At 32.6% G+C, this 12,993-nt stretch overlaps 1 protein-coding gene, 1 long non-coding RNA gene and 2 other non-coding genes across 5 annotated transcripts; 1 reads left to right on the forward strand and 3 right to left on the reverse strand.

The window, feature by feature from the left end:
- Nucleotides 1-5,008: 5,008 nt before the first annotated feature.
- LOC108323845 (type I inositol polyphosphate 5-phosphatase 2) lies at nucleotides 5,009-10,122 on the forward strand. Of its 2 annotated transcripts, XM_017556622.2 has the most exons (11): nucleotides 5,009-5,266; nucleotides 5,348-5,453; nucleotides 5,553-5,636; nucleotides 6,081-6,168; nucleotides 6,249-6,353; nucleotides 7,189-7,960; nucleotides 8,301-8,485; nucleotides 8,801-8,909; nucleotides 9,068-9,216; nucleotides 9,307-9,540; nucleotides 9,644-10,122. In XM_017556622.2, the coding sequence occupies exons 1-10, from the start codon at nucleotides 5,237-5,239 to the stop codon at nucleotides 9,500-9,502; spliced, it is 1,824 nt and encodes a 607-aa protein (XP_017412111.1). In that variant the 5' UTR covers nucleotides 5,009-5,236; the 3' UTR covers nucleotides 9,503-9,540; nucleotides 9,644-10,122. The 2 variants fall into 2 exon arrangements, with proteins under 2 accessions (XP_017412111.1, XP_017412113.1); XM_017556624.2 differs by lacking the exon at nucleotides 5,553-5,636 and having other exon boundaries at nucleotides 5,010-5,266.
- On the reverse strand, nucleotides 9,599-10,815 carry LOC128195056 (uncharacterized). The gene is made up of 2 exons (XR_008246620.1): nucleotides 10,702-10,815; nucleotides 9,599-9,950 (listed from the first exon to the last, which is right to left on the reverse strand). It is a non-coding gene; the product is annotated as an uncharacterized LOC128195056 (long non-coding RNA).
- LOC128195086 (small nucleolar RNA Z101) lies at nucleotides 10,046-10,135 on the reverse strand. The gene has a single exon (XR_008246659.1). It is a non-coding gene; the product is annotated as a small nucleolar RNA Z101 (small nucleolar RNA).
- On the reverse strand, nucleotides 10,263-10,346 carry LOC128195102 (small nucleolar RNA snoR14). Its single transcript, XR_008246675.1, has one exon. It is a non-coding gene; the product is annotated as a small nucleolar RNA snoR14 (small nucleolar RNA).
- Nucleotides 10,816-12,993: the final 2,178 nt, after the last annotated feature.

Below are 12,993 nucleotides of genomic sequence, written 5' to 3' on the forward strand. Positions count from 1 at the left end.
AAATATTTTTTTAACAACTTTATATATTAGATTTCAATTCTATAATCGAAACACATTCGAACAAGATAAAAAAGAGTTACATTTTTATTTTAGTGATGAATCAGAGTATAAAAATTCCAGTTTTTATTTTATTCTCTCAAAATCGAGCATAGAATCGTAAATAAATAATAAAAATTAAAAAAATGTGGTATTAGGCTTCGGTTCATACAACAACCAAGTTGAAACTCTTTCTGATTTAAAAAAATGTTTAAAGACTACCTTTATAACCAAAACCGAAGTCTAATACACTTAAAATTAAATACTAATTTAAATTAGAAATGGTATTAGACTTTAATTTTTATCAAAATTGAAGTTGAGAACCCTTAAAATTAAATAATATCAACACATATAATTTTGATGACAATTACATATATCAACACAACTCAAAATAATTGAGGAAGAAAATGAATCAAACAATTATAAATCTATGAACTAAAATACAAAACTTGGAGGGACAACCATGCAAGATTTCTTTACTTTAGATATTATCCGTTTTGTACTAAGCCCTTACGGATTTATTTTTGGTACCACTCCAAAAAACCTCTTACTAAGGAATATATCTTATGTGTATATAAACTCATGTGTATTTTATATTTTATCTGATGTGGGACTTTGTTTGTACCCAACATAAAGTTCATAACATTGAGATTTTTATCAATTTATTACTTGTCTAATATGGTTGGAGGGAGACTTATGGAAGGAGTAAAATCACACAATGTAAGACCCATGAAAAATATCTATAATAGTAAATTTTAGCATTTTATTAGTAATAATAATTTTAATGGATAGAAAATATAATTAAATAGAAAATTATGGTAGAAAAATTAAAATTTTTGATATAAAATTATAGTAATTCTAGAAGGAGAGTTTCAAATTTTTGATAACTTATTTAGGATTTTTTTTAGAAAATTGAATAGTAAAAAGTGAATAGTGAATAGTAAAAAAAAATTGAAAGGATAAGAATTCCTACGTAGCATGGAAGGAGTTAGGATCAGATTTGATCAAGTTGATGATTAAAATATTATTTTTAAAATAATATTAAAATAATAAATAATATTAAAAATTAATGAATAGTAAATTTTTTTTACCTATAAATAGCCATGGGAGGGAAGGGTATTCTGCACCAAGAAGAACAAGAATCAAGTGAGAGCTTGAGAAATAAAGAAGAAAGAGTTAGAGAGAAATTTTTAGTTGCAAGAAGAGTAGAGGTTCTGAAGAGTTTTCGGGGAAACAAATTCGGAGCAAGAGAAGTCTGGAATAGAGGTAGGGAAGCTAACCTTTCTAAGCTTTTATATTCTGATTTAGTATTGTTTATTAGTATGTATGTCTTGAAATTATGTGTGAATATTGTTAATGCTTACTGTATATTTATTTATATTGAATTTCTGTGTTAATATTATGTGTTGTTATTTTGAATCTGTAAATAAGAAATTTGTTAAAACTAGTTGAGGAACACTTTGGCTAAGGAAAGACTTGGTACTTAAGTTGTCCATTGTGACGCACCTCTCTTTCCTGGAAGTCTACTCGACAAGCTTTTAACTTAAATCTTGTTGAACAGATTATGTACTGTTAAACTATTGAGCAATATACTTCGTTGGAATGAATTCATGTTATTGTGGTAGATACGAAATTATGAATTGTAATTGTGATGATTGTAATTTATTATATTGAATTTGAATTTATGCGTCTGAACATGATATGAGTATTATGGGGAGATTTCGTAATGGTATAATATGAGTTGAGGAATGTGAGCATTGTATGAGTCTCGTGGAGAGATTTTGTAATGATGTGGTAATTGTGTATATGTTGATGTTGAGGGTCTTGTAGTTGGAGGTTATCCTGATACTCTAATAATCATCCAATCTCAAGTAGAGAAGGATGAGTTATGTAGTGAGAGGGGCAGGAGGTCCTGGTTTATGTGCCGGTTTTGGACATAGTATTGAGGACTAACCTTGTGAATGGTATGAAGTATTTTTGGAACTGTATTTGTAAGAAGAAGCAGAAGTCATCACAAGTGCATAACCTCCCGTGACCGCTCATCAACGTATCATCCGGATGAGTGTCAAATTGGTATTGTGGAATGAGTGTCTATTGGGTATTGTGGTGTTTATTGGGTATTGTGGGACGAGTGTCTAATAGAAATTGTGGTATGATGGTATGAGGGTATATGACAAATATTATATGATGTTAGTATCAAAGCAATTATGCATGTTTTATAAATGATTTGTTGCATGTTAGCTCACCCTACTTGTTTGTGTTTGGGTATGTACGATGATCGTATAATTCTTTATACGGGAGTAGATGAAGAAATGTCGTCTGATCCAATACCAATGAAGAAAGAGATCGAAGAATAAGTTAGAAGAATTCGAATCATATTTATGAGTTTATAGTTGAAATCTGAGTTTAAAACATGTATAGACATATATCAACTAGGAATTTTTATGTAGTGAGATTACGGGATGTTACTGTAAATGTAATGTTACAATATATAAATTATGAATTATCCAGTGTGAGATATTGGGATGTTACACACAGCAATATTATCCTTCATGGAAATCACAAATAGCTACCAATGATGCCCGAATTAAAAATAAGTTCATTGTTATACCTTAAAATAACGAATTATAATTATAAATCAACAAATTACACCTAATGCAATGCAAAGGACACATATATTTGTTTCCTATCTTCAAAATCGTTGATGACATATGATTGAAAATTTTACATATTTTTCGGTCTCAGATTGTTGAGGAATCGAAACATAACTCCGGTTCCTTTGTAACTGAAGTCTATAAGTTTGGAAAATTTGTCAAAATTATCAATATCTTTTTATGTCTCATCTTCTTAAAAGTTAAAACATTTATAAAGTCAAAACTACGTGAGATTTAATCTACACTAGTATCGAAGAAATTTCCTTGTCACAAATACTCTTTTTATTAACTTTTAAGAAAATAAAACCACAAGTTCTTGAGGTTTGGTAGAACAAAATGTTATTCTTTATTATCATCCAATTATCTATTAACACATCATTACATATTTAATTTTAAATATATATAATATTACTTAAAAAATATATGCTTAGATTACATATAAAACGCAAAAGTTATACAGCCCTGTAGTGAAAAGAAAAATGGTAAAGACAAAAACATAATTATTTAGCAAGTTATTTTAGTGGTTTCTTAACTTGTTTGTCTAACTTACCATTAAAAATTACCTTAGATAAATTGTTTACTTTGTAATCAAATATTGCATCTTTAAATGAAAAACTTAAACTAATAAAAATTATAAGTATCCATTCCTTACAATATATTTATATTCATGAAAACATGTTTTTATGTCATTTATATTAGTTTAACAATTATTTTGTCAAACATTTAACACAACACTGTACTTAACAGTTTTCAAATAAAAAATACCATTAACTTTTTTTTTTCAAATTTTTACAAAGCTCTATCCTTTTTGTAAGAAGCCATATATAGTCCCCTATCCTACTCCGAGATAAAAAAAATTCCCTTAATGATTGGATTCAATCAAATTACATAATTAAGAAATCATTCACATGTTCTTACACTTTATTAACTTGTCATAAATCCTCCCCTTAGCTTCCTATTCATGTCTACCAATATATATATACTGAGAGAGAGAGAGAGAAAGAGTTGTTTGACATGTTCACATGCCCATAGTAAGAAAATTGGTTCTTTTTCATGGTGAACTCCATTGTTCAGCAAAAGTTTATGTTACATTATTTTAGGTTATCAGTTAATGAAAGGTGTAACTAACCTGCGAGTGAGAGACGAAGGTTCTCGTGAATCTGTTATTCCCCACCAACTTGCTCATCAAATTGACATAGAATATGATTAAATGTATGCTTTCACAGTTCAAAACTCAACTGTTTATCTTCTTCACATATAGTGCGCTGGCCCTACCTCATCCATGCTCTCATCAATCCCTCCCTCACATTCCATCTTTCACTTTGTCATAGTCAATTTTCGGTTTTTTTATGCAGAGGTTGTCAATTTCCTAACCTGTTTTTGCATGGGAGAGAAAATAATAATAAATAATAATAACAGCAGCAATGAAAATGATAGAGAAGACAATATGGGCGACTGTGGCTTACCATAATGAATCCTAATCAGTTCACACTGTGGTTATTAGTTGCCTATTTGAGCTGAGCATGAATTAGATAAAATAACAAATCTGGTTTTGTTTATTAGATCCTTCCTTGTTTTAAAAGAACCTTCCTCTTTTGTGGGGTCATTAGAAGATTTTGGCTCTGATTGTACCCTTGATTTGTATGCATCCTTGCTTTTGGTTCCCTGTCGTCATCAGTTTTGGTATTTGCTGATGTATTAATTTCTTCACTTGTGGTACTGCTAAACCTGCACGTATAGTAGCAGTAGTAGTAACAGATTTAGGTATGCGCATTATTGTTCTAACAATAATAAACAAAGAACCATTTGGAATTTTCAATGGATTGGGCTAGATTTGCTGTTAGCTAGTTGCTTAATGGAATATGAAACATAATATAAAATACACAAAGGTTTACTCAGATATTTTTTTATGAATACTATTGGCCCAGAATTTGTATTTGTTTGTGCTGGCTCCATGATTTATCTTTCATATAGAAAGTATATTTATATTCATAATTATTTGAATATGGGGGAAAATACTGGTATGCAGAAGTGTTACAGCAAAAGTATAGTTAGCTGTTCTGTATGTATCTTCTCTTGAATGTGACGTTTGGTGTTATTTTGATTTTCTTTTAGGTATCTCCTGAAATTTCAATTAGTAAGTGTTTACCTTTTTTAGGACTTTCTTTTCTTGAGTTTTATTATGAGACAATTAAGAAGTGGTGTTAGGACCAGTATTATTATTGTTATTATTCTTTGTTTTCTTTTCTCCTTGTGCAAGTTGTGGTTGTGGATATCTAGCTATAATGCTATATGGTCACGCATTTTCTGTCTTTTTCTTTTTGGCTCTATAGGGAACTCTCTTCTATTGAGCACTCAAAAAACTCCAACTTTGTTTTGTTAATTCCTACAATCTGAGAAGTCCTCTTATTTAAATGTTGGCTGCAAAATAGTGGCTAAAGCATGTCAGTGACTGTTTCCATATTTAAGAGCCAGGCTCTGAAAATCTTGCACACTACACAAAACAAGTGCTTGTTGGTTCAGTTATAGTACTTTGACCCGAGGCAATGAAAACAAGGAGAGGAAGACGCTCAGAGGTAAGCTTCAATGTGCCTCTCACTGCTGTTTAAGGATAAATATGTTTCTTAGAAACTGCTAACTTTGTCTCATTGCGGCAGGCCTTTTGGCCCTCCCTTGTCATGAAGAAATGGTTAAACATAAAGCCAAAGGTGTATGATTTTAGTGAGGATGAAGTGGACACTGAAACTGAGAGTGAAGATGATGGTATGCTTTTGACTATACTATATTCCTTTTTTCTGTTTAGCTTAATCTTCTTCGCTTTTCATTTTTGTTTCCCTTCTTTGTTCTTTCAATTTCATTCAGTTTGCTCTCTTAAAGACTCGAGAATGGGTGTGCGTGAAGATAATCCACTTAAAACACCATTCATATTCCCAAGTGAAACATCAGGCAATACTTTATTCCTTTACATTACTATGGTGCTTTAAAGAAGAATATGTGCTCTCAGCTTTAACACACCTTCTGTCATTTCTTGCTCTGGTTGCAAAATCAGTTATAGGAGCGGTTGTTTTCAAATCTAGAATCTAAACACAGTATTTTTGGAAGGAGGATACAGAAAACATTTGTTCTCAACTATGTAAAATAAACATGCAGGTTACAAATTACATATAGATAGATGTTTTATCTTTATAGTGAAAGCATGCATCAGAAAAAGCAAAAGGAAATCTGAACCAAATTCCAACTGTGTTACTACCAACAAAGTATATGAGATCAATGTTTTTTTAAGCCAGCTAGACTAATTTTGCAAACTTCAAATGATTGACTGTTCTCTACACCATATTGAGTTGAAAGTGTTAAAATCCCCATCGTGCGTGATTTGATTTTGTAATTCAGATGCGTCTTGTAAGGGCTATAAGGCCAGGCATAGAAGAGGGAAATCAGAAACTCTCCGTGTTCAATACATAAATACAAAGGAAGTGAGGTCTGGTGTTAATCAAGTTATGTATGTATAACTAATTTAATGATATTAATGAAAGGAATGATAAATCCGTTATTTTGCAGGGTAACAATTGGCACATGGAATGTTGCTGGAAGACTTCCATGTAAGGATCTTGAAATTGAGGACTGGCTTTGCACCAATGAGCCAGCAGATATTTACATTATTGGGTAAGTAGTTTCTCCAGTTGCCTAATGCTTTGATATATCTACCGTGTCCTATGTTTTCTTCTCCAACATATTGACAAATATTTGGATCATTCACCAGATTTTAGATAGAACTATTTAGATTTTTTCTTTTCTTTCGATAAATTTCATGGAGTTTCTCTTTTGTTAAGTACACTAATGTCACTTGTTTCCTCCTATATATGTGTTCTATCTGTTTTATTTGAGCGTGATCTGCTGAACTTTTGTATTGATTAGTCTATAAAAAAGATTAATTGATGCAATATGAGATTCATTGCAATACCCTGCCTTTCCTACGACAATAGCCAAGTGATCTGATTGACCAAAAGTTAAGTGTTTTTAGATGGAAACGCCTGTTCATCTCCAAAACATTGACTGCTTTTAGCAATAAATGAAAGATATCATGTTCTTATAAAGCAATACCTTTTGGTTAAATTTAAGTTCATTCCCAGACCCTAAAATATTCACCTAGGTTTGTATTTACCTCAGATTTTAAGTGAGATGCTAATATATTGTTTATGAAATGGTTGTCAGATGGCCTTTCCATTTTTGAAATCCAACGATGAGTTTAATTCACGTAACGTAAGGTGAAGAGTGATGGAACAAGATCCGGGTGGAAGCAGCTAATTTTAAAAATATAAACAATAAATATTCTTCTGTTATAAACAATAAACTTCATTCATAATTTTGTAGTTTTTGAATAAATTAAATAATAAAAAGGTTTCTATTAAAAAGTATCTTAGTAGTACTCTTGGCAGAAATTTCGATGACCCTGTAAAAGTGGTCTTCTGATAGCTTCTGTGTGATTGATTTTCAACAGTTTCCAAGAGGTAGTCCCCTTGAATGCTGGAAATGTTCTTGGGGCAGAGGATAATACACCCATCAGGAATTGGGAAGCAATCATTAGAAGAACTCTGAACAAATCTTCTCAACCTGAAAGCAAGCCAAAAAGCTACAGTGCCCCTCCGTCTCCAGTTCTAAGAGCTTCTGCTTCTGCAGATGTTCTACCAGACAGTATAGATGTTAATCTACTAGACACAATGAATGAGGAGTACATGGGAAGATTTAACAATGTTGAGCTAGAAAAAGAGGAAGTGAAAAGCATAATTGGTAAAGGAAGGAATTTACAGTTGAGGAAAATCAACGACATTGATCCTCTAGATACAATCCCACCCACTGATTCCAGTTCAAAATTGCGCAGAGTGTGCAGCTCAGACAGAATTGCCTTTAACCGGACAGAGAATGCTTCAAAATATGGGAGTGTAATGAAACGGACACACCATAGTTCGGGAAATTTGGGCTTGTTATGGAAAGAACAGCAAGTGATGCCTGAGGAAGTAATCGATAGCCTTGACGAGTTATCTGACATGTTATCTGATGAGGAAGACGATGCTTTTCTTGAATTGCCAAATGACAACGAAGATAATGGAATAGGTGCCGTGAAATCACATCGTAAGTATGTCCGAATCGTCAGCAAGCAGATGGTGGGAATATACGTATCTATTTGGGTGCAGAGGAGGTTAAGAAAGCACATTAAAAACTTGAAAGTTTCTCCAGTTGGAGTTGGTCTCATGGGCTACATGGGAAACAAGGTAATGGAGTTATGCATGTTTTTCTAAATGAATTTCACATCATTATTACATAACAATCTCACTGCACCAAGTATGTACACTGATCACATTGCACCTCTGCCCACATAAGACTACAAAGGTGAGAAAAGTGCCTCATTTGTTCACCTGTGTCGCAGTTTTTTATGAGTAAAAAGCAGTTCCCACCGTGTTATGTTGTTGTGTTGCAATGTGATCGGTGGCAAGCTATAGGCATTGTTATGCGTAGAGCACAAGAAAACTCAACTCACGGGAACATTTACTGTTAGAACAACTTCACTTAACCTTTTTGAATGTGAGTGATAACAAACGATGTCTGATGCAGGGGTCTGTTTCAGTTAGTATGTCTCTCTTTCAGTCACGTTTGTGCTTTGTTTGTTCGCATTTGACTTCTGGACAGAAGGATGGTGCAGAAATAAGACGAAACTCGGATGTTCTTGAAATTCTTCGCCGCACTTGTTTCTCCTCTGCCATTGATACAGATCAGCCACAAACAATCCCATCTCACGAGTAAGTTTTACTTTACCTTGAAAATTGTCCTTTACACAGACAATAAAAATGCTGCTAGAAAGGTTTATGATAATTAAAAGCTGAACAATTTGACAAACAATATTTTGTTTAATTTTAAGCTGGATATATTTATAAAATTCAATATCAACAAAAATAAAAATAAAAAAACAGTTTGATTGGAAATTGCTACAGTGAAATGTCGAAACTTATAGCCAAAGATGAGTATTTGCCTGAAACGGTGACATATATGCAATATATTTAGTGATGTTGTTACGAACATCTTGGATTCATTAGTGGGTTTGTCCATGCCAACAGTCAAATTTTCTGGTTTGGGGATTTAAATTATCGTATCAATACCTTGGATGAGGAGGTTCGAAAGCTGGTAGCCTTAAGGAAATGGGATGAACTGATGAATTACGATCAGGTGAGAATTGTGAAACAACTAGACTATAAATTTGCATCCTACAAAATCCAGACATAGAGATGCAAAAGTAATTTGTTAGCACCCAACTTGATTCATTTGCATATTTCCGCATGATAATTTATCAAGTAGAGTTTCTAATTACTTCAATTGAATTGCAGTTAACTAATGAATTACGCAGTGGGCATGTTTTCGATGGATGGAAAGAAGGGCTGATAAACTTTCCACCAACTTACAAGTATGAATTTAATTCTGACATATATATTGGGGAGAACCCAAAAGAAGGGGAAAAGAAGAGATCCCCAGCATGGTAAATGAAAACGTTTGAATATCTTGTCTGTTTTTTGATTATTAGAATAAGGTAAATCCAGTATTTGACCCTTAGTAAAATTATGTACAGGTGCGATCGTATACTATGGTTGGGCAAAGGAATAAAGCAACTTGAATATAAGCGCACAGAAAATAAACTCTCAGATCATCGACCAGTTAGTTCAATATTCTCCATTGATGTTGAAGTACAGCGAGTCCTGAATTTCACAAGCGCAGCAGTACACCCTGAAGTTTTCCTTAAAGAAGATGGAGAATGGACATACTAGATATTCACCAAAATTTGGATATAAACCACTAATTAACGGTAAATTTAGACTTTCGTTTTCTTTCTCTTTCATAATCTGAAAACTTCGTAAACTAAATTTGCAAAATTATTATTTATTGATATCACTAACTGTACTCCACAGATGGAAGAATACGTAGACAAAGAAAAACAAATGTACATAGGCACACTTTTAGGAAACAGAGCTACTCTCGTGTTTTGTTTCGAAAAGTGTAACAAGTTTCTTTATTCCTTTCTCTGTACAATATTGATCTCCAAGTATCGTGTGTTTTGTTTTGGATAGTGTAAAACTTCTCTGTACAATTTTGATCTCCATTGGATAGTGTAAAAGTTTCTTTATTCCTTCTGTACAATTTTGATCTCCAAATATCGTAATACAAGTAGATACCCAGTTTTCTTCCTCGAATTCCTCTCCGAAAATACCAAATAATCTACAAAGAAAAGTGAGTTCATACGTAAAGAGAGTTATCATTATTCAAACAAAGATATAAAGGCATAATAATCAATCACGTTAAGAGGTTACAAAATAGAGCATCAGTTCTCCAAGGTGATAGCATCAATGAAAATTTCAGACGCAAATTACCCATTTAACGATGAGATTCATCACATGCCCATTTCCAATTTCCATTTTGAAAAGCAGCCAAAATAAAAACACTCAAATTCATACAGCGCAACAAAAATAAAACCTAAAAAAAATAAAGACATAAAAAACGTATAGAATATTGAAAAAGGGAATGAAGACAGCGATCAGAACCTGTCGGGATTCATATAAACATCACGCAGTATCAGCGGATTGACAGACGAATGAATTGCTATCATCACTTCGCTTACCTTTTTCCCTTCAGACTAAACTAGTACTAATCAACTAATTACAGAAGAAATTTAACCCATATACCATTGACAAACAATTAAACAGTAAGGCAAATTAATTTAAAAGGTCGAATGTTGAGCTCAGAACTTCCTAGAGGATAATTGCGCCGTCATCGACGAACACAAAAAGAGTGTCGCCTCTAGCACTGTTACATCTTCATCACAGACTCAGCATTTTACGACATACATAAGAAAATGGCAGAATAATTTTTACGAGAAAAGAACACCACAGTATACGGGAACGGAACTGTTTAAAACACAACGAAATGTATCAAGATGAAAAAGAAGAACGAAATAGCACGAAAATCACACAGAAAACGAGAACGGAAGCGAAACTGTAATTCGTCACAGCAGTGAGATCTTCTGGAAGATAAAATGAAATTGGCGATGATTTATAGATGCAATTTAGGGTTTTATCATTTTAGAACCGACTAGGGTTCCGCACTGCTAGATGGCCCGGTTGGGTCAGGTAGATTTGCTGGCTCTTTCTAGGCCCATAAGTATTAAATACAAAACTTTTACTTTCTGGATACCCTAAAGTTCTTTGCCCACCCCCACAAACTTTCGAAATAATCACTTTACATTCGTGGGAAAAGTGACTTCTGAATAACATATTTCGTAAGTATTTACAAATTTTTTAAGACTTTCGAAACATAATTTTTGAAATGTATAAAATTTGTTCTGGAATAAATTCTCCAAAATGGAATTTTCGAAAAAAACTCTTAGGAACTCATAACATATCTTCTGAAATGTGTTTTCCGGAATACATATATGAAATGTATTTCTAAAAAATCATTCAACAACACGGAATATGTTTCGGGAAAAAAAATTTCACAAATGAATTATTTTTAGCATTTTTTTTCTCTCGTTCTCTTTCTCTTATTATTTCTTTGTAACAAATAGTTAGAAATAATAAAGGGTCGGATCAAATACAAATAATGTGTATTAATAACTTGACTATAAAAAATTATACTCATTATCCATTTGTTACCTGATACCCGCATAAATTATATTCAGAGTTTTAAGATTTGTGTGCTAGAACTCTTAATGTTTGTGAAAAATGGGGTTTTAAAAAATTTAGTGTGGATATAGCGAAAACTTTCACTGAGTGTGTTAAGTGATTAAGTGTTGCTACTCTTGTTAGGAAAAATGTTCATCCTTTATGTCAAAGGATGTGTTGTTCATTATTTGTGTGTCAAAGAAGGTGTTTTCTAATCTTAACTTTGTTCTCTACGATTATAAGTTGTTGGTTAGTTTTAGTGATTGGTTAAATAACAAACCAAGAGGTTTTTTAGTACTATCGTGTGCCTTTTAATTTCTACTCAGTTTTACTTACCAAGCAAATAATAATAACAAATAAAGAGAGTAAGGTTGAGAGAAATTTGCACAGATAATTTTATCCTGGTTTGGATTTTACCAATCTTACATCCAGTCGCTTATCTCAAAACAAGATAAACACTTCACTACTCACAAAACAATTACAAATTACAATCACAAATAAACAATTTATAAAAGTTTAGAAACCACCTCTCTTGATACCACAAGAGATGAACTCGCACCTCCTTTGAGTCTTCACAAAGGATGAACACCTTCTCCGAATACTTCACGAAGGATGAACTTCCTCTTCCGAACACCTCCTTAGACCAAGGATGAACCGGCTATTTCCTCTGTCACCGTAGCAGCACTTCACCAGCTCCACAGACACAAGTTTCATAAGCCGAACAAGAACACAAGTCTCAATGATTTCTGAGATCTAGAGCACAAGGAAAGAGTTAAAATTCGAAAAGAAAGAAAATCAAGGATCTTCCTCACACTATAAATGTTATGGTTGCGGAGAAAGGAAAGGGGGCACTTAAAAGCGGACTGCCCAAATCAAAAGAAGAATGAAGAAATAAAGAAAAAGAAAAACTTCAAGAAAAAGAAAGCCTACATCGCATGGGACGATGACAACGAAACAATTTCTGACTTGAGCGAATCTGATGAAGAAGCAAACATCTCTTTAGTGGTGAACGACGACGCTGGAAGCCAAGTAAGTACATCTAGCGATTCTGATAATTATAGTCAAATTAGTGAAGATGAATTGGATGAAACTTATGTTGCTTTAATAGTAGAATCTGAAAATTTAGATAAAGCTCATAAGAAATTGAAAAAGGATTTCAAAAACATCTTAGCAAAATGATGAAGATGAAGTTTTGATGATGTCCAAATCAAGTCAAGATATATCAAGATTCATAAAGATCCTTTGAAGACTTGTTTTTGTTATAAAAAGCTTTTGTAATAATTATAGTTTAAGGTTTAGAACTTAGATTTGTAGTAAGTTTTGATTATTGTACTTTCATACTTTGTATTTGTTGTTCAGAGTCAAAAACACACGGTTTTAATCGATTAAATCAAGTATTAATCGATTAAAACGTTGCAGGTGCTGAAAACTCAACTAGCATGGAAATAATCGATTAATACATATTTTAATCGATTAGTTAATCGATTAATCCTTAAAATAATCGATTAAATATGACCGTTGGAGTTTTCTGACATTTGAAAACTAGTTGTTGTACTCATTTTAATCGATTAACACTTGTATTAATCGATTAAAAGCGTTAAATG

This window comes from Vigna angularis, chromosome 1, assembly GCF_016808095.1.
Source record: "Vigna angularis cultivar LongXiaoDou No.4 chromosome 1, ASM1680809v1, whole genome shotgun sequence".
Lineage (NCBI taxonomy): Eukaryota > Viridiplantae > Streptophyta > Magnoliopsida > Fabales > Fabaceae > Vigna > Vigna angularis.

Excerpts from the sequence above, each read along its gene's own strand:
- LOC108323845 (XM_017556622.2), top strand. The coding sequence starts at position 5,237 with ATGAAAACAAGGAGAGGAAGACGCTCAGAG. Across the intron at positions 5,637-6,080 it reads ATTCCCAAGTGAAACATCAG|ATGCGTCTTGTAAGGGCTAT; the intron begins GCAATACTTTAT and ends TTTGTAATTCAG. Across the intron at positions 7,961-8,300 it reads TGGGCTACATGGGAAACAAG|GGGTCTGTTTCAGTTAGTAT; the intron begins GTAATGGAGTTA and ends TGTCTGATGCAG.